At 47.8% G+C, this 24556-nt stretch overlaps 1 protein-coding gene and 1 pseudogene across 1 annotated transcript; both read right to left on the reverse strand.

Annotated features, from left to right (window-relative positions):
- Positions 1-7035: 7035 nt before the first annotated feature.
- Positions 7036-8542, reverse strand: LOC135964394 (somatotropin-like; annotated as a pseudogene).
- A 13970-nt stretch (positions 8543-22512) lies between these two features.
- On the reverse strand, positions 22513-24102 carry CSH4 (chorionic somatommamotropin hormone 4). The gene is made up of 4 exons (XM_045375797.2): positions 24032-24102; positions 23257-23372; positions 23000-23164; positions 22513-22750 (listed from the first exon to the last, which is right to left on the reverse strand). The coding sequence occupies exons 1-4, from the start codon at positions 24039-24041 to the stop codon at positions 22553-22555; spliced, it is 489 nt and encodes a 162-aa protein (XP_045231732.2). The 5' UTR covers positions 24042-24102; the 3' UTR covers positions 22513-22552.
- Positions 24103-24556: the final 454 nt, after the last annotated feature.

A 24556-nucleotide genomic window follows, 5' to 3' on the forward strand; every position in this document is an offset into this window, starting at 1 on the left:
CGGGTCAAGCAATTCTCTGCCTCAGCCTTCCAAGTAGCTGGGATTACAGGTGCCCACCACCATGCCCAGCTAACTTTTTCTGTTTTTAGTGGAGACAGGGTTTCACAATCTTGGCCAGGCTGGTCTTGAAGTCCTGACCTTGTGATCCACCCACCTTGGTCTCCTAAAGTGCTGGATTACAGGTGTGAGCCACTGCTCCTGGCTGCATTTTATAACTTTAAGCACAATTTCTAAGGAAAAAACACCATGTCGATAGCATAAACAACCAGCCCAGGGCAGGGGGTGCATTAGCTCAGGGCAGCAGCCTATTTTACCTGCTTTCAAAACTAAAACTCAGGCCGGGGGTGGTGGCTCACGCCTGTAATCCCAGCACTTTGGGAGGCTGAGGTGGGTGAATCACTTGAGCCCTGGAGTTTGCAAATAGCCGGGGCAACATGGCGAAACCCCATTTCTACAAAAAGTACAAAACTTAGTCACGTATAGTGGCACGTTCCTGTAGTCCCAGCTACTTGAGAGTCTGAAGTGGGAGGATCACTTGAGCGTGGGAGGTAGAGGGTTGCAGCGAGTTGAGATCATGCACTACACTCCAGCCTGGGCAACAGAGCCAGACCCTGTCCCAAAAACAAAACAAAGGAAACAAAAACGAAAACTAAAATTCAGATTTCCAGATAGAGAGAGGTGCGTAGCCTTCCAAATTGCAGATATTAGCCAGAAAAAACGGTGGCATCAGACAGCAGAGGGAAAACATTTTCCCATTCTTCCCAGACCTCCTCTGAGTCTGGTGTTATAGATTAAGTGTAAAAATAACCCTTTGGTTTCATCACATGCAAGGCTGTGGGGATACAGCAGTGAACAAAACATTGTCTCTGGCTTCCACAAATTTATTAGGAAAGCCATTTAGACAAACAACTAGGAGATTACATTTGTGCATGAACTCCTATGACTGGGAAGACAGATTGTTAAGAGAAAGCATAACTCGTATCAAGGAAGGCTTCCTGGAGGGACATGAAATATCTTGACTTTGCAAAATAGCATCATCCCCGAACATGACCGTTTCAACCTGGATGTTTCCACTAGGTGGAGCTACTGCTCTCTCATCCTGTGAGTCTGAGATAAATCATACCTCGCCTGAATTGAGCATTTGGGGAAGTAAGTTAAGAAGCAGGTTTCAGAGACAGGAGTATAGAGCTGCACCATCCGGGGATCCATAGCCATTTTGGTGTCAGGATCAGCTGCATCAGGGCTGTAGTTATCCTGTATCTGCAAACCCTGCCTCATGGCCTCAGCGCCTTGAAGCACAGCAAATCCAAAAAGGAAGGGAAAAATGAGCCAAGCGTGGTGGTGTGCACCTGTAATCCCAGCTACTGGGGAGGCTGAGGCAGGAGAATCGCTTGAACCCGGGGCGCAGAGGTTGCAGTGAGCCGAGATGCCGCCATTGCACTTCAGCCTGGGCAACAGTGCGAGACCCCATCTTGAAGAAAATGAAAACAAAAATAAGCAAACAAACACAAAACGAAACAAACAAAACCAAAAAGGGAGGAAGAAGGGGGCCACTTGGACTTTGTAGTTCCAGCAGGGAGAGCCTGGAGGCTTAGCCGGCTGCTGCCTTTGCTTCTCAGTGCCACAGGGTGTCAGTGTTGACAGATGGTCCCACACAGTACCATCAAACCAAGTGGGTCTGGAGATCCGGGTTCCCAGCTGCTGTGGATCTCTGAGGAGGATGATCTGCTTCTTCAGGGCCTAGTCCAGCTGTGGGTGTCGTCTTGCTTGGGTTTCCAGGGCTCCAGTCCCTTCCCGAAGGATCATCCACACCACCAGGGGTCAGGCAGCCCCTTCTCATTGATTCTTTTTTTTTTTTTTTTGGAGACCGAGTCTCCCTCTGTCTCCCAGGCTGGAGTTCAGTGGCGCGATCTCGGCTCACTGCAACTTCCATCTCCTGGCTTCAAGCAATTTTCCTGCCTCCACCTCTGGAGTAGCTAGGATTACAGGTGTGCGCCGCCACGCCCGGCTAATTTTTGTATTCCTAGTAGAGACAGGGTTTCATCGTGTTGGCCAGGCTGTTCTCAAACGCCTGACCTCAGGTGATCTGCCCAGTTCCCAAACTGCTGAGATTTCAGGCTGAGCCACCACACCCAGCTTCACTGATTCTTAAAGCAGGGTCTCATATCTCTCTTCCAGTATAATAGAGCTTCTGAGGGTAGCTGCCTTCATCGTCTATAGGAGGAGGCCCCACCCCCTAAATGGTTTTGATCATATTGTTTCTGAACATTTTAACAATCAGCTCAGGCTTAAGTTACAGCTACCTTGATTATCTCCAGAGGAAGAGTGGCCTTTAATGCTCCAAAAGTTTATCGTCTTTATTATTATTTTTGAGACAGAATCTTGCTCAGCCACCCAGCTGCAGTGCGGTGGCATGATCGGCTCAGTGCAACTCTGCCTCCTGTGCTGGAGCGATTCTCATACCTCAGTAGCTAGGAATACAGGAGTGCACCACCACATCTGGCTAATTTATATATATATATATATATATTTTTTTTTTTTTTTGAGATGGAGTCTCGCTCTGTCGACCAGGCTGGAGTGCAGTGGCGCAATGGAGTGCAGTGGCGCGATCTCGGCTCACTGCAAGCTCTGCCTCCCAGGTTCACGCCATTCTCCTGCCTCAGCCTCCCGAGTACCTGGGACTACAGGCGCCTGCTACCACGCCCGGCTATTTTTTGTATTTTTAGTAGAGACGGGGTTTCACAGTGTTAGCCAGGATGGTCTCGATCTCCTGACGTTGTGATCCGCCCGCCTCGGCCTCCCAAAATGCTGGGATTATAGGCGTGAACCACCGTGCCTGGCCGTTTATCCTCTCAAGGATGGTCAGGGTGACATTTTGGTGTCTTTCTCTCTAGACCCGAGAAAGCATAAGTTATATCTTTAGTGGGACTTCTTACCATAGGGTTAATAATAATGTTTACCTTAGAAAATTATCGTTAGAAAGAAATGACATAATACCTGCAATAAACTAGCATGGTACTGGAGACGTGTGTTCACATTTGTTGGTTTTTATTATTATACTGATAATTCTGGTGGGAATTAAGCACATCATTATAATCACATAAACTCAAAGTAAGAATCAGAAATCCATGGTAACCTTGAGGGCCATCAAAAGTCATAGACACCGTGCACAGCTTTCCGATTTTTCTAGTCTTTTTCTTGCTTCTTCCCCTACTTTCCCCCGCAGTTTGGTCCCCTATGATTTAGGACTACTAGTAGGGTGACCAGTCCTATTAGCTGAGTTTGCATTGAGCTGAGGGATTCTTGGAAGGAATGTAGGACTTTCAGTGCTGACATTGAGAAAGTCTCCTGAAAATGAGGACAAGTTGGTAACCCTAATCCCAGCGGTGCTCATCACATGCCTCAGCACTCCAGGGCCTTCTGAATTAAAGAAGCAGCCAGGCAAAGTGTCAGCTTGTCTTGGCCTAGAAGCCCAGACCTTGTAATTCAGAAGAAAAGGGAAGGGGTCAGTTCTGCTCTCAACTGTGTATAAAGGGAAAAAACCCACCATGTATATTTCGACAATGCTCATGGAGGAAATTCAGAAGTGGTCATTTTAGGTTAGGGTAAATTCAGAAAAATGACAGAGTCAAGAAAACATTATCCCAGGGGTCAAGGATGACTCGAGCTCTGCCTACTGAACTCTTCTTTGTGCCAGTCTCGCTAATCTTATGTTCAGGAAGAGTTTTCATTAGAAAATACCACTAAGGGCCAGGCGCAGTGGCTCACGCTTGTAATCCCAGCATTTTGGGAGGTCAAGGCGAGTGGATCACCTGTGACCAGGAGTTTGAGACCAGCCTGGCCAACATGGCGAAACCCTGTCTGTAATAAAAATCCAAAACCTAGCCCTGTGTGGTGGTGCACACTTATAATCCCAGTTACTCAAGAGGCTAAGGGACGAGAATCACTTGAACCCGGGCAGTGGAGGTTGCAGTGAGCCGAGATTGCACCACTGCACTCAAGCCTCTGTCTCAAAAATGAAAACAAAAATAGACTACTAACATTTTTCAGTTGTGAGAATATAAAAAAATCTCCATCTTAACCGTTTTACGTATACAGTTCAGTCATGTCAAGTACATTCACATTGTCATGCAACCATCACCACCATCCATCTCCAGAACCCTTTTCATCTTGCACAGCCGAAACCCTGTGCTCATTAAATAGCTCCCTCAGCCACTGGCAGCCACCATCCTACTTTTTGTCTCTATGAATTTGACTGCTCTGAGTACCTCATATGACTGGAATCAGACAGTATTTGTCTTTTTGTGACTGGCTCATGAGAAACACTTTTGAGATGACTGGTTGGAATTAGGAGCAGGTGGCACCACAACTGGTCCAGGCCTCTCATCTCCTCATTCTTCTTTTTCCCTGTTCCACCAATACAACAGCTGTGGACACATGGGTCTCATCTTTGCAGTCCCTAACACAGTGGTTTTCAACCTTGTTTACACATTAGAATCACCTGGGAAAGTTTTCAAACTACTCTTGCCTGGACCAGATTCCCCAACACGGTTTTCAACCTTGTTTACACATTAGAATCACCTGGGAAAGTTTTCAAACTGTTCTTGCCTGGACCAGATTCCAGGTTAATTATATCAGAATGTCAGGGAGTGAGTGCTTACATATGCATCGTTTAGAAAACACCTAGGCATCTCAAATTTGCAGTGGAAATTGCTGTCCACAGCAAGTTGATGAGCTGAAATGTGGAATAACAGTGGGTGAATCAAAAGAGTGTAAAGTAGATGGTCTTTAAGGTCTTTTTATATTGTAAAATGTGCAAAGTCATGTAGTATCTTTCTAATTCTCACCCAGCAGTGGTTGAGTGGATTCACCTATACCTGAGGGGAGCTGGGCGGACAGTCTCCTTGCAGTGTTGCTCCCCCTGCAGTTCAGTTATATGTTACGACCACTCCACTTTAGAACCCTCTTAGTCACCCATGCAGGCGCTGGACATTGTCATTCCCCTGTCACATGCATTCAACAAATACTTATTAAGATGGCTTGCCTCTCCTTTTAAAACACGGAAGCCAAGAGATAATGATAATTGTGCTCATTCCATTGACTTCTAAAGACCGTGAGATTTGTGAATAATTTTTTAAGGCCGAATGAAGGACGTTGCAGGAATATTGATTCTAGCTTTGTGCAAGAAATAGTTTTCTGCAATGAGAGTGGTTTAATAGAATGAGTAGCCCTGTGAAAAAGTGATTCCCTCGGTTCTAGTGCTACACGTAATTGGAATACTGACTATAATGGATGCCGGAGGATAAGATTCCCAAAGTAGAAGAAACTAGACTGACTTATGAGGCCCTTCTAATTCCAAAATGCATAATTTTAAAGCCAGATAGTAGAAGAACAATGTAAGATGCAGGAATGGCTTCTGAGCTGAGAAATGAAGCAGCTCTAGAGTTTTGATTATTTCGGCCTTCAACCACGTCCCAAGGACGGAGTTATTACTGTAAGATAGCCAAAAATGAATACAAGTGGGTCTCGTTATCAAGAAAATTCATTATAGCACATAAGAATCAGAACTTCTGAAGAAGAATTAATTAGGGGGTTGATTATTTGCATTGCAAAATAATTCCTGACTTCATGAATCATTTTTGGATACTAGAGTTCCTGTGAGCATCTTAGTATGGATTTATAGGTCACGAGTCACTTAGCCAAAGTGCTTGGGAGAGTAAACTCTTAACTATAAAGAGCTAACCACCACTCTTTAGTGCTTATTATTTCCTAATTGTCATTAGGAAAACGATATAGTTTCACGACACATATGTAGACACTCCATCAGAAAACACAAAACACCAGAAAATTCAATGCAGAAATAACTACAATTTCTTGAGTACTATATAATGTGTCAAATATATCATTGCATTTAATCCTCACATAATCCTTGTAAAGCAATATATTATTATCTCAGCTTGGTGAAGTAATTTATTCAGGAGCAACAAATGACGTACAACCCAAATCTTTCTGATTCTTTCCCTTACACCGAGTTACCCCAATCAACATCTCTCAGAACAAACTTGCTCACAAACAGCTTGGAGACCATGTGTGTTTGGATGAATTTTTGCCCTTAAAATGTTTTCAGTATGTGTTGCCAGTGTTTAAATGTTAGATTTCACGTAAAAGTCTGGATGTCCTGGCTGTCTCAAAGAATCAGAAGTTCTGGAAGTCCTGTCCCTGCAGTCCTGATGGTGACAGGCTGGGTGGGTCCTACCTCAGCGGGGGCTTGAGTTCTGCAGGTTGTGCTTCTTCCTACCCCTCTGTGTTGCATCCTCCGAAGGAAAGCGAGTGTCATCTGGGATTTATCCCCTCCCATCCAGCCCTCATTGCTCACATTGTTATCTTCCTGGCACCAGTTGTCACTGCATTTGCAACCCCAAATAAAATCTCTCTTCCACTTCCCTTGCCTAATTCAGATCCCAAATGCTCTGGTTCTGTATGTCTCCAAGTAATTTTTGCATTGTTCTCATTTCCCAAGAGTAGTTGGGCTTAAGGAAAATTCATCATAAAATTCTTCTGCACAGAAGTAGTTCTATGACATTGTTTCCTCTCCTGTTGGGGAGTTTTTGCCTCTGCACTTAATAGCCCTTCTTGTTTTCATTTCTTCCCGCTCCTGGAGGGCCAGGTTTGGTGTTACTGGTGATGGTGGGGGAGGAAGAAATGCCTTCAAGTCATCTCTGGGATGACTAATGAGCTATGACCAGCAAGCTGGGACCACTGAGCTGGTGGAATGGCCTTAGTGAGTAACAGACTGCAGTGATGTGTCAGCTTTCTTCTGGCCCAGGAACAGTCAAATCTTTTATATTTCAGCGGCCTGGTTCCCAATAGACCCTGCAGGCCCTACAGGTCATCTTCCCAAGCTGCCCCTTGCTCCATACCACCCCCTTCCACCCCAAAATATTATAGAAGGACACCTAGCCAGACAAAATGATACAACTTAATTTTATTAGGACATGGCTGGTGGGCACTGGAGTGGCACCTTCCGGAGCCAGGAGAGGCACTGGCAAGGGGTCACAGGATGCCACACGGGCACCTAGAAGCCACAGCTGCCCTCCACAGAGCGGCACTGCACCATGCGCAGGAATGTCTCGACCTTGTTCATGTCCTTCCTGAAACAGTGGAGCAGCCAGTAGTTCTTGAGCAGTGTGTCATCATTGTGCGAGTTTGTGTCAAACGTGCTGTAGGTCTGCTTGAAGATCTGCCCAGTCCGGGGGCTACCATCTTCCAGCCTCTGCAAAGTGAAGGAAGAGAAGGAGAGGCCAAGTGCTTGGTCACTGTTCCCTCCCTGTCTCATTCATTCATTTTCCTCCCTCCCCTCCAAGGGAGAAAGGCCTGGAGGATTCACCAGGGGAAATGAAGAATAAGGTGAGTTCTCTTGGGTCAGTGCCTGACTGCTAAAAAGAGGGCAGCAGTGTTTCTCTCCCCCAGCCCGCGAAGCCAGTGAGGTTCCAGGGTTGGGGACCCCTGGCGCCACCCTCACCCCCATCAGCGTTTGGATGCCTTCCTCTAGGCTTTTTAGGAGGTCATAGACGTCGCTGTCTGAGGTGCCATACACCAGCCTGTTGGCAAACACACTCCTGAGGAACTGCACGGGCTCCAGCCAGGACTGGATGAGCAGTAGGGAGATGTGGAGCAGCTCTAGGTTCTGCAGGGGAAGGACCGGAAGTGGCTGTGCTGCCCGTGGCTCTGACCACAGGCCTCCCCCATCCCCGCCTGGGGGAGAAGGCATCCACTCACGGATTTCTGTTGTGTTTCCTCCATGTTGGAGGGTGTGGGAATAGACTCTGAGAAGCAGAGGGAGGTCTGGGGGTTCCGCAGGAATGAATACTTCTGTTGCTTTGGGATATAGGCTTCTTCCTAGGAGGAGGACCCCGCCACCAAGAAGGACTGCCGGTTTCTATGCTGGAGACCAGCTCCCATTGTTACTTTTCTGGGAACCTCACTCAGCATATGCTCATCTTCCTGCATTTTCGCTTCAGAAAACAACCCTGAACTCCTTAGTCTCCTCCCATGACTTCCCAGGGGGGAAAGTCACCCCTTCTTGCCACCCCAGACGCGCACCCATTCCCCAAGAGCTTACAAACTCCTGGTAGGTGTCAAAGGCCAGCCGGTGCAGGCGATAGGCGTGGATCATAGCGTTGTCAAAAAGCCTGGATAAGGGTACGCTTGGGACCCTACCAGCCTCTTGAAGCCAAGGCAGGCAGAGGAGGGCAAAAGCCAGGAGCAGGGACGTCTGGGAGCCTGGGGAGAAACCGGAGGACAACGGAGGAGGCCGAGAGCAAGAGGCCAGCACTGTCCCTGGCCCAGGAGCTGTTTTTTTTTTTTTTTTTTTCCTCTCTCTCCATCCCTCCAGGGTCCAGGAACATTGTGAGATTGGCCAAATATCTGGGCTTAGATGGTGATACTCACATTCAGAAGCCCCAAACCTGAGGATTAGTTTCCCCGTCCCATCTACAGGGCGCCGCCTCTTCCTTCGGGACACATCGTGTGGAAATGGATTTTACGGGCGCTTACCTGCAGCCATTGCAGCTAGGTGGGCTGTCCACAGGACCCTGAGTGGTTCGGGGAGTTGGGCCTTGGGATCCTGGAGTGGTCTCTTTTGGGCCCTTTTTATACCCTAGCCCCTTATCTCTCGCTGCTTGACCCCACCTGTTTCTCTGTACGTTTATGCATGGGACCACTGACGTGCCTGTGCTAATGGCTAATTTAGAAGCTCCTCCCACACATGCTGGCATCATGCCCCCTGGCTTGTCATGTTTCCCTTCCCACCGTCACCAACACTGTGTGGGTTGTGCACAGAGTGTCAGCCAGAGATATCACCCAACTTGTCCTCTCTTTAAGGAGAAGGTGGGTGCCCTCTGGCAGCACGCCATGGTGGCCAACCTCAACGCAGGGAAGGATATCAGTATAGCCCGTCCTTGAGACCCATACTGACCCTATCCCACTCTCTATCCTATCCCTTTCTTCCACCCCGCATGGTTCCCCTCCACCAAGCAGAGAGAATGTGTGTGTTGCGAAATGGGGCCAAACACAGCCAATAAATTGTGGGGGTTCTGGGCACGATTCAGTCCTGAATTCCACTTTTGCTGACTCCTCCTGGGCCCGCCTGAGGCAGCTGGATGCAGTGCTAACACTGACCACTAGAGGGAACCAACCCTGCCCTTTGCTCTCCCCTTTCCCTGAGCCTTTGGGGGCTTCCCCAGGTCCCTGGGGATGAAGAACCCAGACTCAAGGTATTGCCCCAGCTCCTTGGACCGGCAGCAGAGATACAAACCAAGAAACAGAAATCCCGGGGACAGACAGGAACCACAAGCGTTTCCTCCCCTAGCCCTGATATCTTCAGAGAATCTCAAAGTTAGAAGAGCTCTTGAAGGTTTGAGTGTCTTTCCCGGTTTTGAAACTCAGAACACATCAGGCCGAAAGACGCCCTATGCAGCCGTGGAAGCCCCTCCTCTTTTTTCTCCTCCTCCTTTCCAGATCTGTATAGAGCTTATCCAGTTGCCAAGGGCCTGCCTGTGCATTCCCACGTCTGACCTTGTCTTGTGAAGGAGGTATTATTATCACCCCATTTCACAGGTCAAGACACTGAGGTTAAGAGAGTCTGACTACATGAGCTACCTCAGCCAGGGCAGTCGATCTCCACAACCTTGCTCTCTTCCCACATTGTGTCATTCAAAGTCCTTTCTCAAGGCGTGGCACGGTGGCTCATGCCTGTAATCCCAGCACTTTGGGAGGCTGAGGTGTGTGGATCAGCTGAGGTCAGGAGTTCAAGGCCAGACTAGCCAACATGGCAAAACTCCATCTCTCCTAAAAATACAGAAATTAGCTGGGCATGGTGGCACAAGCCTTTAATCCCAGTTATTCAGGAGGGTGAGGTGGTAGAATCGTTTGAACCCAGGAGGCAGAGTTTGCTGTGTGCCAATATCGTGCCACTGCACTCCAGCCTTGGGGAAAGAGCAAGTCTCCATAGAAAAAAAAAAGTCCTTTCTCCAGAGCAGGTAGTATTGTGCTACTCAGTTACATAGTTATTTTAGTTTCTTTCTCCTTCCTTCCTTCCTTCCTTCCTTCCTTCCTTCCTTCCTTCCTTCCTTCCTTCCTTTCTTTCTTTCTTTCTTTCTTTCTTTCTTTCTTTCTTTCTTTCTTTCTTTCTTTCTTTCTTTCTTTCTTTCTTTCTTCCTTGTTTCTTTCTCTCTCTCTCTTTCTTTCTTTCTCTTTCTCTCTTACTCTTTCTTTCTCTCTCTCTCTCTTTCTTTCTTTTTTTTTTTTTTTTTTTTTGAGACGGAGTCTCGCTCAGTCACCCAGGCTGGAGTGCAGTGGCACTATCTCGGCTCACTACAAGCTCCACCTCCCGGGTTCACGCCATTCTCCTGCCTCAGCCTCCCGAGTAGCTGGGACTACAGGTGCCTGCCACCTCGCCCGGCTAGTTTTTTTGTATTTTTTAGTAGAGACGGGGATTCACCGTATTAGCCAGGATAGTATCGATCTCCTGACCTCGTGATTCGCCTGTCTCGGCCTCCCAAAGTGCTGGGATTACAGGCTTGAGCCACCACGCCTGGCCCTTCCTTCCTTCCTTCCTTCCTTCCTTCCTTCCTTCCTTCCTTCCTTCCTTCCTTCCTTCCTTCCTCTCTCTCTCTCTCTTTCTCTCTCTTTCTCTCTTTCTTTCTTTCTTTCCGTCTTTCTTTCTTTCTTTCCGTCTTTCTTTCTTTCTTTCTTTTCTTTCTTTCTTTCTTTCCGTCTTTCTTTCTTTCTTTCCGTCTTTCTTTCTTTCTTTGGAGATGGAGTCTCATTCTGTTGTCCAGGCTGGAGTGCAGTGGCATGATCTTGCCTCACTGCAACCTCCACTTCCTGGGTTCAAGTAATTCTCCTGCCTCAGCCTCTCTAGTAGCTGGGTTTACAGGCACCCTCCACTATGGCAGACTAAGTTTTGTACTTTTTTATTAGAGATGGGGTTCACTATGTTGGCCAGGCTAGTCTCAAACTCTTGACTTTAGGTGATCCACCCTCTCTGGCCTCCCAAAGTCCTGAGATTACTGGCATGAGCCACCGCTCCTAACCCAGTTATTTCAGCTTCTAAATCCCTCTGAGTGCAGGGATCCTGCCCCCAACACAAGGGGATCTTTGCCTCATTTTGTCTTTCCATAAGGGGCAGATTGTTCTTTATTCCCAGGTGAGAATAGCGCAGTGGCATGGGGTGCCTTGTGGAAACCTCACAACAGGACAAGGCGAAGGCAGAGAAAGCCAGGACTGAGCCTCCTGTCTCCTGGTGCCCGGGGTTGGGGTTGTTTCACTGTCATCTGGAGGTCACAAGCATCAGATGCCCCCAGAGATGAGAGCAGGAAAGAACATCCTCACGGGCACTGAAATCATGCCCCGCTGAATTTAAGAGCATCTAGCACTTGACGCTGTAGAAACACAAGCAAGGAAACAAGGAAACGTTTCTAGAAGTGGTTGACTGTGGTGTTGGCAACCAACATTGAAAACCCACAGCCCTGTGGCCCAGGATGTGAATGCTGTGGCCCTGCCATCTCCCCACTTTCAGAGCAGAAGACAGGGCTCCTTTTTCTGCCGTCATTCCCGAAGCATTACCCGACCAGCGCCCCAGACTCATCATCTGCTGGGAGTGCACTGGGCTGTGGGCTGTTCTCCAGGCAGGGCTGCAGGAGGGTCCAAGAGCAGTGTCATCAATGGTACCAGCTCTGAGAAAGATGGGGCCAAGAGAGGGTGCACACACCACTTTCCCCATTCTCCTTCCAGCACCAGCAAAGAAGAGGAGCCAGGTGGGAACGGAGGAGGGTCCCTGAGCTCCACGTAGCTTCTGCCTCCCCCACCATCCTTTCTCCAATGTGAACTGGGACAGACGGCACCCCATGACAGGGTCTTTTAGCCAGTGCTGGGGACTTAGATGTGGATTTTCGGCCATGGAAGAAGTCTCCAGCTGCCCTTAGGAATGAGGGCAGCAGGGGCCCTAACTGGGGACCACTCCAGAACTGCGCAGGTGGGCACAGGGCTGGCGAGGCTCCCCAGACAGGTTACTGCCAGAAGCACGTGGGATCAGCCAGGGCAGGGGAGTGTCTCTTCTCACCTCTCCACTTCTGTTGACCCCAGAGTTATGGTGACTCAGAGGACTCCAGGGACCCCTGGGGAAACAACTTTACAAAGGGTTACCATGGCAACCATGGACCAGAGGGAAGAACTGAGGCCCACAGGTGTGGGTAGAAGTTCGTTATCCTTTTCTCTAGTCTCGATCTTCCCAGGGCCTTGAGCAATGGAGACCATGTCCATCATTCATTGCTAGTAAAAAATCAACTTTGAGGTAGACTTGGGATTTTCCTGACAGTCCTGGGAAGTGGCCCACTGTTGGGGCATCACTTGGGGCCAGATCCCTGGCTCCTGCAGGCTGAGAGACTACCCAACAAGAGCCTCCGCATGGCCAGTGGGGAGAGACTGGGCTTCGCACTTCTGGTATCAGCTTCAAAAGGCTCAGGATAGGTCAGATGCGGTGGCTCACAGCTGTAATCCTTCCACTTTGGGAGGCCGAGGCAGGTGGATCATGAGGTCAGGAGTTCAAGACCATCCTGGCCAAGATGGTGAAACCCTGACTCTACTAAAAATAGAAAAATTAGCCTTGCGTGGTGGCACTGCCCCTGTAATTCTAGCTACTGGGGAGGCTGAGACACAAGAATTGCTTGAACCCGGGAGGCAGAGGTTGCCGTGAGCCAAGACTGCACCACTGCACTCCAGCCTGGGCGACAGAGTGAGACTGACTTTGTCTCCAAAAAAAAAAAAAAAAAAAAAAAAGAAACAAACAAAACAAAAGAAAAGTAGAAAAATCCCCATCTCTGAGTTCACCATTACCTAGCTCCTTATCCACTGAGATGCAAAAATGGGAAGCAGGGGCCCCAGGGCCACCAGGGACAGAGCAGCATTATCATTTAGTCTGAATCCATAAAAACAACCTAGGTTTCATCTCGGACTCCCTGCTCATAGGGAAGGTGGGAAAGAAGAGTTGGCAAAAAGCAGGGAGCTGCTAGTGCTCCCTCAGGAAGGAAAACTGTTGGGTGGAGTGGACAGCATTTGGGTGAGGGGAGGAGAGGGAGCAGGGTGTGAAGGGAGGGAGGGAGTGTGGTGCACTGAACTCGGCTGTTTGGGAAACTGTTTTTGTAGACAAGCCACGGTTAGAGGAACCCGTTGCTCTGGCAAACAGACCTCACTGGAAGGGATGGAACACATGCTCGCCTGTGTCCCAAAGGGAAACCCAGCTTCAGCCTTGGTGTGTACCCGGAATGGGGTGGTCGTTGACTTTGAAGTGCCACAGAAGGCAACCCAGAACCACACCGGAACCTACTGCTGCACAGTCACTAACCAGCTGGGCTCTGTCAGCAAAGACATTGCTGTCATTTTTCAAGGTAACCTTTGCTGCCCTGCTGTCAGGCGCAGGATGGAAACCCCTTAGGGGTTTGGGATTCTTAACCAAATGTGAAAATCAGAAAGATTCTACTAGGTTGGGAAGAATGAGACTCAGAAGTGGGCCTGGTGGGCGATGGTGGGTGATCCTCGTACTTTGTGGCCTTCCTAACTCAATCTTCTGTGCTTGGACAGGACTGGATGAAAGAATCAGCTCTACCCTCTTTGTCGTTATTACCGTTGCCCTTGGAGTGGGTGTCATCACCATAGCACTGTATTTGAGCTATCGGCCCTGCAAAGTGGACCGGGGGAAATTGCTCTATAGACAGAAAGAGGAGGACAAAGAGGAAGAAAGCCAGTTTGCTGTTGAGGAAGAGAAAAGTACAACTCATATAATTGACAGCTATTTGATTGAATGAGACTTCTGCTACTGTGGTTTCCCAGGGAGAAGGGATAGAGGAGAAAGGAAGAAACAGAATGGCAGGCTGCATTTCCCTTTGTGTTCTTCTGTCTGTAAAATAGTGTTTCAGGCCCCCATATCCCATGTGTCCAATATGTCCAGAAGCTCACCTTTCTCTCTCTGTCACCTTTTTTTTTTCCAAGATAGAGTCTCGCTCTTGTTACCTAGGCTGGAGTGCAATGATGCGATCTTGGCTCACTGCAACTTCAGTCTCTCGGGTTGAGGTGATTCTCCTGCCTCAGCCTCCCCAGGAGCTGGGATTACAGGTGCACACCACCACAGCAGGCTAATTTTTGTATTTGTCTTAGAGGTGGGGTTTCACCATGTTGGCCAGGCTGGTCTCATACTCCTGTCTTCAAGTGATTCGCCTACCATGGCCTCCCAAAGTTCTGGGACTACAGGTGTGAGCCACTGCGCCCAGCCACCTTTCTCTTTTGATCTCACTCTAGTCATTAGGAATCTCAGTCTCAATGTTTGATTTTTTTTTTTTTTTTTTTTTTGAGACGGAGTCTTGCTCTGTCGCCCAGGCTGGAGTGCAGTGGCCGGATCTCAGCTCACTGCAAGCTCCGCCTCCCGGGTTCACGCCATTCTCCTGCCTCAGCCTCCCGAGTAGCTGGGACTACAGGCGCCCGCCACCGCGCCCGGCTAGTTTTTTGTATTTTTTAGTAGAGACGGGGTTTCACCGTGTTAGCCAGGATGGTCTCGATCTCCTGACCTCGTGATCCACCCGTCTCGGCCTCCCAAAGTGCTGGGATTACAGGCTTGAGCCACCGCGCCCGGCCCAATGTTTGATTTTTAAGAAGGCCTCTTGTGCCTTGCCAGTTGCATCATCAGTCCACTCTTAGATCTTAAAAAACAAACAACAAAAAAAGAATCTGTCCTTTCCTCATGCTTCGCACTGCCCTTTTCTCTTAAACATCATACTAAAGTCAGGCACATCTTAGAAATGCAACTCATATTTCATGGTTTTCTGATTTCTAACTGGGAACTCAATTTGTAGTCCAGGGACAGGACTTTGAAGGGAGTAAGTATCAAATACGGGGCTAGGAGTCAGAGCTCTGTTCCCATCTCCACTTTTCCTTGCTCCCCTGACCTGGGCTTCTGGAGTGCCAGCTCCCAGAGATGAGCTTGTTGACATCATTAAGGATCAGTGGCAAGCTTCAACTCAGTAACCATCTGTTGTAGGTCTTGAGGGAGTATACAGATGGTAAGAAATTCCACTTTGGGCCGGACAAGCATCCTATCTAGCCCAGTGTTCTGTCTGTGAAGTAGAAGGTAGAGTTCTTCCATGGAATTGGCCTCATAGGTTAAGCACTCCAAACATCTCTGAATTCCTTTTGATAGAGAGATCAACTGTGAGTTCGCATTTGCCAGTTTTCTTTTTTTTACCCATATGGGTGTCTAGGTTAGAGTTCCAATGTTTACTCTCCCTTTTCATCTGTCTGCATATTTTCATCTGTCTGCAAACAATGTCCCTGAAGCTTCAAGAGGAATCCTCTTGTGAAAATGTTCATATGATTTTATGATTCAGCTTCCTTCCCTGTCTTTGGGAAAGAGTATATTCACCCTTGGAGAAGGCATGAGGAATCATAAAACCAGATCTTTTCTCCCAAATCAGTCAAGAAATGTTCACTGAAATGTTGCTGTGGTAAAAATAAAAGTGATTTTGTGATACCAAATGCATTTCCCTTCCCTTCTGTGTCATTGCTGAAAGCTCTTATTATGTCAAATAGTTGCATTTTATAACTTTTCTTTTTTTTTTTTACATGGAGTCGCACTGTGTTGCCCATGCTGGAGTGCCGTGGCGTGATTTCGGTTTGCGTCAACCTTCAACCTCAGTTCAAGCAATTCTCTGCCTCAGCCTCGCAAGTAACTGCAATTACAAGTGCTTACCACCATGCCCAGCTAACTTTTTGTGTTTTTAGTGGAGACAGGGTTTCACCATCTTGGCCAGGCTGGTCTTGAAGTCCTGACCTTGTGATCCACCCACCTTGGCCTCCTAAAGTGCTGGGATTACAGGTGTGAGCCACCGCTCCCGGCTGCATTTTATAACTTTAAGTACAATTTCAAAGGGAATAACACGGTGTTGATAGCATAAACAACCAGCCCAGGTTAGGGTGTGCATTAGCTCAGGGCAGCAGACTATTTTACCTGTTTCAAAAGTGAAAATCAGGCCAGCGGCGGTGGCTCACATCTGCAATCCCAGCACTTTGGGAGGCTGAGGTGGGCGAATCACTTGAGCCCTGGAGTTTGCAAATAGCTGGGGCAACATGGCAAAACCCCATTTCTTAACCCACATCTAGTGGCACGTTCCTGTAGTCCCAGCACTTGAGAGTCTGAGGTGGGAGGATCACTTGAGTGCGGGAGGTGGAGGGTCGCAGCGAGTTGAGATCATGCACTGCACTCCAGCCTGGGCTACAGAGCCAGACCCTGTCCCAAAAACAAATCAAAGGAAACAAAAACGAAAACTAGAGTTCAGATTTCCAGATAGAGAGAGGTGCATAGCTTTCCAAATAGCAGATACTAGCCAGAAAAAACGGTGGCATCAGACAGCAGAGGGAAAACATTTTCCCATTCTTCCCAGACCTCCTCTCAGTCTGGTGTTGTAGATTAAGAGTAAAAATAACCCTTTGGTTTCATCACATGCAAGGCTGTGGGGATACAGCAGTGAACAAAACATTGTCCCTGGCTTCCACAAATGTATTAGGAAAGCTATTTAGACAAATAAGTAGGAGATTACATTTGTGCATGAACTCCTATGACTGGGCAGACAGATTGTTATGAGAAAGCATAACTCGGATCAAGGAAGGCTTCCTGGAGGGACATGAAGTATCTTGACTTTGCAAAATAGCATCATCCCCGAACATGACCTTTTCAACCTGGATGTTTCCACTAGGTGGAGCTACTGCTCTCTCATCCTGTGAGTCTAATATAAATCATCCACTTTCCCAGAATTGAGCATTTGGGGAAGTAAGTTAAGAAGCAGGTTTCAGAGACAGGAGTATAGAGCCGCCCCATCCGGGGATCCACAGCCATTTCGGTGTCAGGATCAGCTGCATCAGGGCTGTAGTTATCCTGTATCTGCAAATGCTGCCTCATGGCCTCAGTGCCTTGAAGCAGAGCGAATCCAAAAAGGAAGGGAAAAATGAGCCAGGCGTGGTGGTGTGCACCTGTAATCCCAGCTGCTGGGGAGGCTGAGGCAGGAGAATCGCTTGAACCCGGGGCGCGGAGGTTGTAGTGAACTGAGATGGCGGCATTGCACTTCAGCCTGGGCAACCGAGTGAGACTCCCGTCTTGAAGAAAATTAAAGCAAAAACAAACAAACAAATACAAAACAAAGCAAACAAAACCAAAAAGGGAGGAAGAAGGGGGCCACTTGGACTTTCTAGTTCCAGCAGGGAGAGCCTGGAGGCTTAGCCGGCTGCTGCCTTTGCTTGTCACTGCCACAGGGTGTCAGTGTTGACAGATGGTCCCACACAGTACCATCAAACCAAGTGGGTCTGCAGATCTGGGTTCCCAGCTGCTGTGGATCTCTGAGGAGGAGGATCTGCTTCTTCGGGGCCTGGTCCAGCTGCGGGTGTCCTCTTGCTTGGGTTTCCAGGGTTCCAGTTCCTTCCTGAAGGATATTCCCCACCACCAGGGGTCAGGCGCCCCTTCTCTTTGACTCTCTTTTTTTTTTTTTTTTTTTTGGAGACCGAGTCTCGCTCTGTCTCCCAGGCTGGAGTTCAGTGGCGCGATCTCGGCTCACTGCAAATTCCACCTCCCGGCTTCAAGCAATTTTCCTGCCTCAGCCTCTGGAGTAGCTGGGATTACAGGTGTGCGCCATCACGCCCGGCTAATTTTTGTGTTACTGGTAGAGATAGGGTTTCATCATGTTGGCCTTGTTGTTCTCAAACTCCTGACCTCAGGTGATCTGCCCACCTCCCAAAGTGCTGGGATTTCAGGCTGAGCCACCATGCCTGGCTTCACTGATTCTTAAAGCAGGAAGGGTCTCACATTTCTCTTCCAGTATAATAGAGCTTCTGAGGGTAGCTGCCTTCATTGTCTATAGGAGGAGGCCCTAACCCCTAAATGGTTTTGATCATATTGTTTCTGAACATTATAACAATCAGCTTAGGCTTAAGTTACAGCTACCTTGATTATCTCCAGAGGAAGAGTGGCCTTTAATGCTCCAAAAGTTTATCGTCTTTATTATTATTTTTGAGACAGAATCTTGCTCAGCCACCCAGCTGCAGTGCAGTGGCCTGATCGGCTCAGTGCAACTCTGCCTCCTGGGCTGGAATGATTCTTGTGCCTCAGTAGCTGGGAATACAGGTGTGTACCACCACACCTGGCTAATTTTTATATATTTAGTAGAGATGGGGTGCCACCATGTTGGCCAGGCTGGTCTCGAACTTCTGACCTCCTCCCGCCTCAGCCTCCCAAAGTGCTGAGATTACAGGTGTGAACCACCGTGCCTGGCTGTTTATCTTCTCAAGGATGGTCAGGGTGGCATTCTGGTGTCTTTCTCTCTAGACCCGAGAAAGCATAAGTTATATCTTTAGTGGGACTTCTTACCATAGGATTAATAATAGTATTTACCTTAGAGAGTTATAGTTAGAAAGAAATGACCTAATACTTGTAATAAAGTAACATGGTACTGGAGACATGTGTTCACATTTGTTGGTTTTTATTATTACACTGATAATTCTGGTGGGAATTAAGCACATCATTATAATCACAGTAAACTCAAAGGGAGAATCAGAAATCCATGGTAACCTTGAGGGCCATCAAAAGTCATAGACACCGTGCACAGCTTTCCGATTTTTCTAGTCTTTTTCTTGCTCCTTCCACTACTTTCCCCCCAGTTTGGTCCCCTAAGATTTAGAACTACTAGTAGGGTGACCAGTCCTATTAGCTGAGTTTGCATTGAGCTGAGGGATTCTTCAAGGAACGTGGGACTTTTAGTGTTGACATTGAGAAAGTCTGCTGAAAACCAGGACAAGTTGGTAACCCTAATCCCAGCGGTGCTCATTTTGTGCCTCAGCATCCAGGGCCTTCTGAATTAAAGAAGCAGCCAGGCAAAGTATCAGCTTGTCTTGGCCTAGAAGCCCAGACCTGATAATTCAGAAGAAAAGGGAACGGATAAGTTCTGCTCTCAACTGTGTATAAAGGGAAAAAACCCACCATGTATATTTCGACAATGCTCATGGAAGAAATTCAGAAGTGGTCATTTTTAGGTTAGGGTAAATTCAGAAAAATGACAGAGTCAGGAAAACATTATCCCAGAGGTCAAGAATGACTCGAGCTCTGCCTACTGAACTCTTCCTTGTGCCAGTCTTGCTAATTTTATCTTCAGGGAGAGTTTTCATTAGAAAATACCATTAAGGGTCAGGCGCGGTGGCTCATGCCTATATTCCCAGCACTTTGGGAGGTTAAGGCGGGTGAATACCTTGAGGCCAGGAGTTTGAGACCAGCCTGGCCAACATGGTGAAACCCTGTCTTTACTAAAAATACAAAACGTAGCCCTGTCTGGTGGTGCACGCTTATAATCCCAGCTACTCAGGAGGCTGAGGCATGAGGATCATTTGAACCCAGGAGGTGGAGGTTGCAGTGAGCTGAGATTACACCACCACACTTCAGCCTCTGTCTCAAAAACAAAAATAGACTATTAACATTTTTTAGTTGTGAGAAGATATAAAAATTTCCATCTTAACCATTTTACGTATATAATTCAGTCACGTCAAAGTACATTCACATTGTCATGCAACCATCACCACCATCCATCTTCAGAACCCTTTTCATCTTGCACAGTCTAAATCCTTTGCTCATTAAATAGCTCCCTATTCCCTTCCTCCCCACAGCCTCTGGCAGTCACCATCCTACTTTTTGTCTCTATGAATTTGACTGCTCTGAGTACCTCATATGACTGATATCAGACAGTATTTGTCTTTTTGTGACTGGCTCAAGAGAAACACATTTTAGATGACTGGTTGGAATTAGGAGCAGGTGGAACCACAACTGGCCCAGGCCTCTCATCTTTTTCTCCTTTTTCCCTGTTCCACAAATACAACAGCTGTGGACACGTGGTCTCATCTCTGCGGTCCCTAACACAGTGGTTATCAACCTTGTTTACATATTAGAATCCCCTGGGAAAGTTTTCAAACTACTCTTGCCTGTACCAGATTCCAGGCTAATTATGTCAGAATCTCAGAGAGTGAGGGCTTACCTATGCATCGTTTACAAAACACCCTAGGCATCTCAAATTTGCAGTGGAAATTGCTGTCCACAGCAAGTTGATGAGCTGAAATGTGGAATAACAGTGGGTAAATCAAAAGAGTTTAAAGCAGATGGTCTTTAAGGTCTTTTTATATTAGAAAATGTGCAAAGTCATGTAGTATCTTTCTAATTCTCACCCAGCAGTGGTTGAGTGGATTCACCTACACCCGAGGGGAGCTGGGCGGACAGTCTCTGGAGTGTTGCTCCCCCTGCAGTTCAGTTATATGTTACGACCACCCCACTTTAGAACCCTCTTAGTCACCCAGGTAGGCGCTGGACATTGTCATTCCCCTGTCACGTGCAGTCAACAAATACTTACAAAGATGGGTCACCTTTCCTTTAAAAACACGCAAGCCAAGAGATAATGATAATTGTGTTCATTCCATTGACTTCTAAAGACCGTGAGATTTCTAAATAATTTTAAGGCCGAATGAAGGACATTGCAGGAATATTGATTCCAGCTCCGTACAAGAAATAGTTTTCTGCAGTGAGAGTGGTTTAATAGAATGAGGAGCCTTGTGAAAGTGATTCCTTTGGTTCTAGTGCTACACACTTGTATTTGGAATATTGACTTTAATGAATGCCGGAGGATAAGATTCGCAAAGTAGAAGAAACTAGACTGACTTATGAGGCCCTTCTAACTCCAAAATGCCATGAGTTTAAAGCCAGATAGTAGAAGAACGACGTAAGATGCAGGAATGACTTCTGAACTGAGAAATGCAGCAGCTCCAGAGTTCTGATTATTTCAGCTTTCAACCACTTCCCAAAGACTGAGTTATTAACTGTAAAATAGCCAAAAATGAACACAAGTGGGTCTTGTTATCAAGAAAATTTATTATAGTACATAAGAATCAGAACTTCTAAAGAAGATTAATTAGGGAGTTGATTATTTGCATTGCAGAATAATTCCTGACTTCATGAAATCATTTTTGGATACTAGAGTTCCTGTGAGCATTTTAGTATGGATTTATAGGTCACCAGTCACTTAGCCAAAGTGCTTGGGAGAGTAAAATCTTAACCCTAAAGAGCTAATCACCACTCTTTAGTGCTTATTTGGAAATAATAAACATCTGATATGTTTGTATTTCCTTATTGTCATTAGAAAAACAATATAATTTCACTACAGGTGTTTAGACATGCCATCAGAAAACACAAAACATCCAAAAATTCAATGCAGAAATAACTACAATTTGAGTACTATAATATGTCAAAAATATCGTTGCATTTAATCCTCAAATAATCCTTGTAAAGCAATATTATTATCTCAGCTTGGTGAAGTAATTTATTCAGGAGCAACAAATGACGTACAACCCAAATCTTTCTGATTCTTTCCCTTACACCAAGTTACCCCAATCAACATCACTTAGAACAAACTTGCTCACAAACAGCTTGGAGACCATGTGTGTTTGGGTTAATTTTTGCCCTTAATATATTTTCAGTATGTGTTGCCAGTGTTTAAATGTTAGATTTCACATAAAAGCCTGGATGTCCTGGCTGTCTCAAAGAATCAGAAGGTCTGGAAGCCCAGTCCCTGCAGTCCTGATGGTGACAGGCTGGGTGGGTCCTACCTCAGCAGGGGCTTGAGTTCTGTAGATTGTGCTGGTTCCCACCCGTCTGTGTTGCATTCCCCAAAGGAAAGCGAGTGTCATCGGGGATTTATCCCCTCCCATCCAGCCCTCATTGCTTACGTTGTTATCTACCTGACACCTGTTGTCACTGCATTTGCAACCCCAAATAAACTCTCTCTTCCACTTCCCTTGGCCAAATTCAGATCCCAAATGCTCTGGTTCTGTACGTCTCCAAGTAATTTTTGCATTGTTCTCATTTCCCAAGAGTAGTTGGGCTTAAGGAAAATTCATCATAAAATTCTTCTGCACAGAAGTAGTTCTATGACATTGTTTCCTCTCCTGTTGGGGAGTTTTTGCCTCTGCACTTAATAGCCCTTCTTGTTTTCATTTCTTCCCGCTCCTGGAGGGCCAGGTTTGGTGTTACTGGTGATGGTGGGGGAGGAAGAAATGCCTTCAAGTCATCTCTGGGATGACTAATGAGCTATGACCAGCAAGCTGGGACCACTGAGCTGGTGGAATGGCCTTAGTGAGTAACAGACTGCAGTGATGTGTCAGCTTTCTTCTGGCCCAGGAACAGTCAAATCTTTTATATTTCAGCGGCCTGGTTCCCAATAGACCCTGCAGGCCCTACAGGTCATCTTCCCAAGCTGCCCCTTGCTCCATACCACCCCCTTCCACCCCAAAATATTATAGAAGGACACCTAGCCAGACAAAATGATACAACTTAATTTTATTAGGACATGGCTGGTGGGCACTGGAGTGGCACCTTCCGGAGCCAGGAGAGGCACTGGCAAGGGGTCACAGGATGCCACACGGGCACCTAGAAGCCACAGCTGCCCTCCACAGAGCGGCACTGCACCATGCGCAGGAATGTCTCGACCTTGTTCATGTCCTTCCTGAAACAGTGGAGCAGCCAGTAGTTCTTGAGCAGTGTGTCATCATTGTGCGAGTTTGTGTCAAACGTGCTGTAGGTCTGCTTGAAGATCTGCCCAGTCCGGGGGCTACCATCTTCCAGCCTCTGCAAAGTGAAGGAAGAGAAGGAGAGGCCAAGTGCTTGGTCACTGTTCCCTCCCTGTCTCATTCATTCATTTTCCTCCCTCCCCTCCAAGGGAGAAAGGCCTGGAGGATTCACCAGGGGAAATGAAGAATAAGGTGAGTTCTCTTGGGTCAGTGCCTGACTGCTAAAAAGAGGGCAGCAGTGTTTCTCTCCCCCAGCCCGCGAAGCCAGTGAGGTTCCAGGGTTGGGGACCCCTGGCGCCACCCTCACCCCCATCAGCGTTTGGATGCCTTCCTCTAGGCTTTTTAGGAGGTCATAGACGTCGCTGTCTGAGGTGCCATACACCAGCCTGTTGGCAAACACACTCCTGAGGAACTGCACGGGCTCCAGCCAGGACTGGATGAGCAGTAGGGAGATGTGGAGCAGCTCTAGGTTCTGCAGGGGAAGGACGGGAAGTGGCTGTGCTGCCCGTGGCTCTGACCACAGGCCTCCCCCATCCCCGCCTGGGGGAGAAGGCATCCACTCACGGATTTCTGTTGTGTTTCCTCCATGTTGGAGGGTGTGGGAATAGACTCTGAGAAGCAGAGGGAGGTCTGGGGGTTCCACAGGAATGAATACTTCTGTTGCTTTGGGATATAGGCTTCTTCCTAGGAGGAGGACCCCGCCACCAAGAAGGACTGCCGGTTTCTATGCTGGAGACCAGCTCCCATTGTTACTTTTCTGGGAACCTCACTCAGCATATGCTCATCTTCCTGCATTTTCGCTTCAGAAAACAACCCTGAACTCCTTAGTCTCCTCCCATGACTTCCCAGGGGGGAAAGTCACCCCTTCTTGCCACCCCAGACGCGCACCCATTCCCCAAGAGCTTACAAACTGCTGGTAGGTGTCAAAGGCCAGCCGGTGCAGGCGATAGGCGTGGATCATAGCGTTGTCAAAAAGCCTGGATAAGGGTACGCTTGGGACCCTACCAGCCTCTTGAAGCCAAGGCAGGCAGAGGAGGGCAAAAGCCAGGAGCAGGGACGTCTGGGAGCCTGGGGAGAAACCGGAGGACAACGGAGGAGGCCGAGAGCAAGAGGCCAGCACTGTCCCTGGCCCAGGAGCTGTTTTTTTTTTTTTTTTTCCTCTCTCTCCATCCCTCCAGGGTCCAGGAACATTGTGAGATTGGCCAAATATCTGGGCTTAGATGGTGATACTCACATTCAGAAGCCCCAAACCTGAGGATTATTTTCCCCGTCCCATCTACAGGGCGCCGCCTCTTCCTTCGGGACACATCGTGTGGAAATGGATTTTACGGGCGCTTACCTGCAGCCATTGCAGCTAGGTGGGCTGTCCACAGGACCCTGAGTGGTTCGGGGAGTTGGGCCTTGGGATCCTGGAGTGGTCTCTTTTGGGCCCTTTTTATACCCTAGCCCCTTATCTCTCGCTGCTTGACCCCACCTGTTTCTCTGTACGTTTATGCATGGGACCACTGACGTGCCTGTGCTAATGGCTAATTTAGAAGCTCCTCCCACACATGCTGGCATCATGCCCCCTGGCTTGTCATGTTTCCCTTCCCACCGTCACCAACACTGTGTGGGTTGTGCACAGAGTGTCAGCCAGAGATATCACCCAACTTGTCCTCTCTTTAAGGAGAAGGTGGGCGCCCTCTGGCAGCACGCCATGGTGGCCAACCTCAACGCAGGGAAGGATATCAGTATAGCCCGTCCTTGAGACCCATACTGACCCTATCCCACTCTCTATCCTATCCCTTTCTTCCACCCCGCATGGTTCCCCTCCACCAAGCAGAGAGAATGTGTGTGTTGCGAAATGGGGCCAAACACAGCCAAT

This window comes from Macaca fascicularis, chromosome 16, assembly GCF_037993035.2.
Source record: "Macaca fascicularis isolate 582-1 chromosome 16, T2T-MFA8v1.1".
NCBI classification, from domain to species: Eukaryota; Metazoa; Chordata; class Mammalia; order Primates; family Cercopithecidae; genus Macaca; species Macaca fascicularis.

Excerpts from the sequence above, each read along its gene's own strand:
- CSH4 (XM_045375797.2), bottom strand. Across the intron at positions 23,165-23,256 it reads AGGAAACACAACAGAAATCC|AACCTAGAGCTGCTCCACAT; the intron begins GTGAGTGGATGC and ends CTTCCCCTGCAG. Across the intron at positions 22,751-22,999 it reads GCATCCAAACGCTGATGGGG|AGGCTGGAAGATGGTAGCCC; the intron begins GTGAGGGTGGCG and ends TTCACTTTGCAG.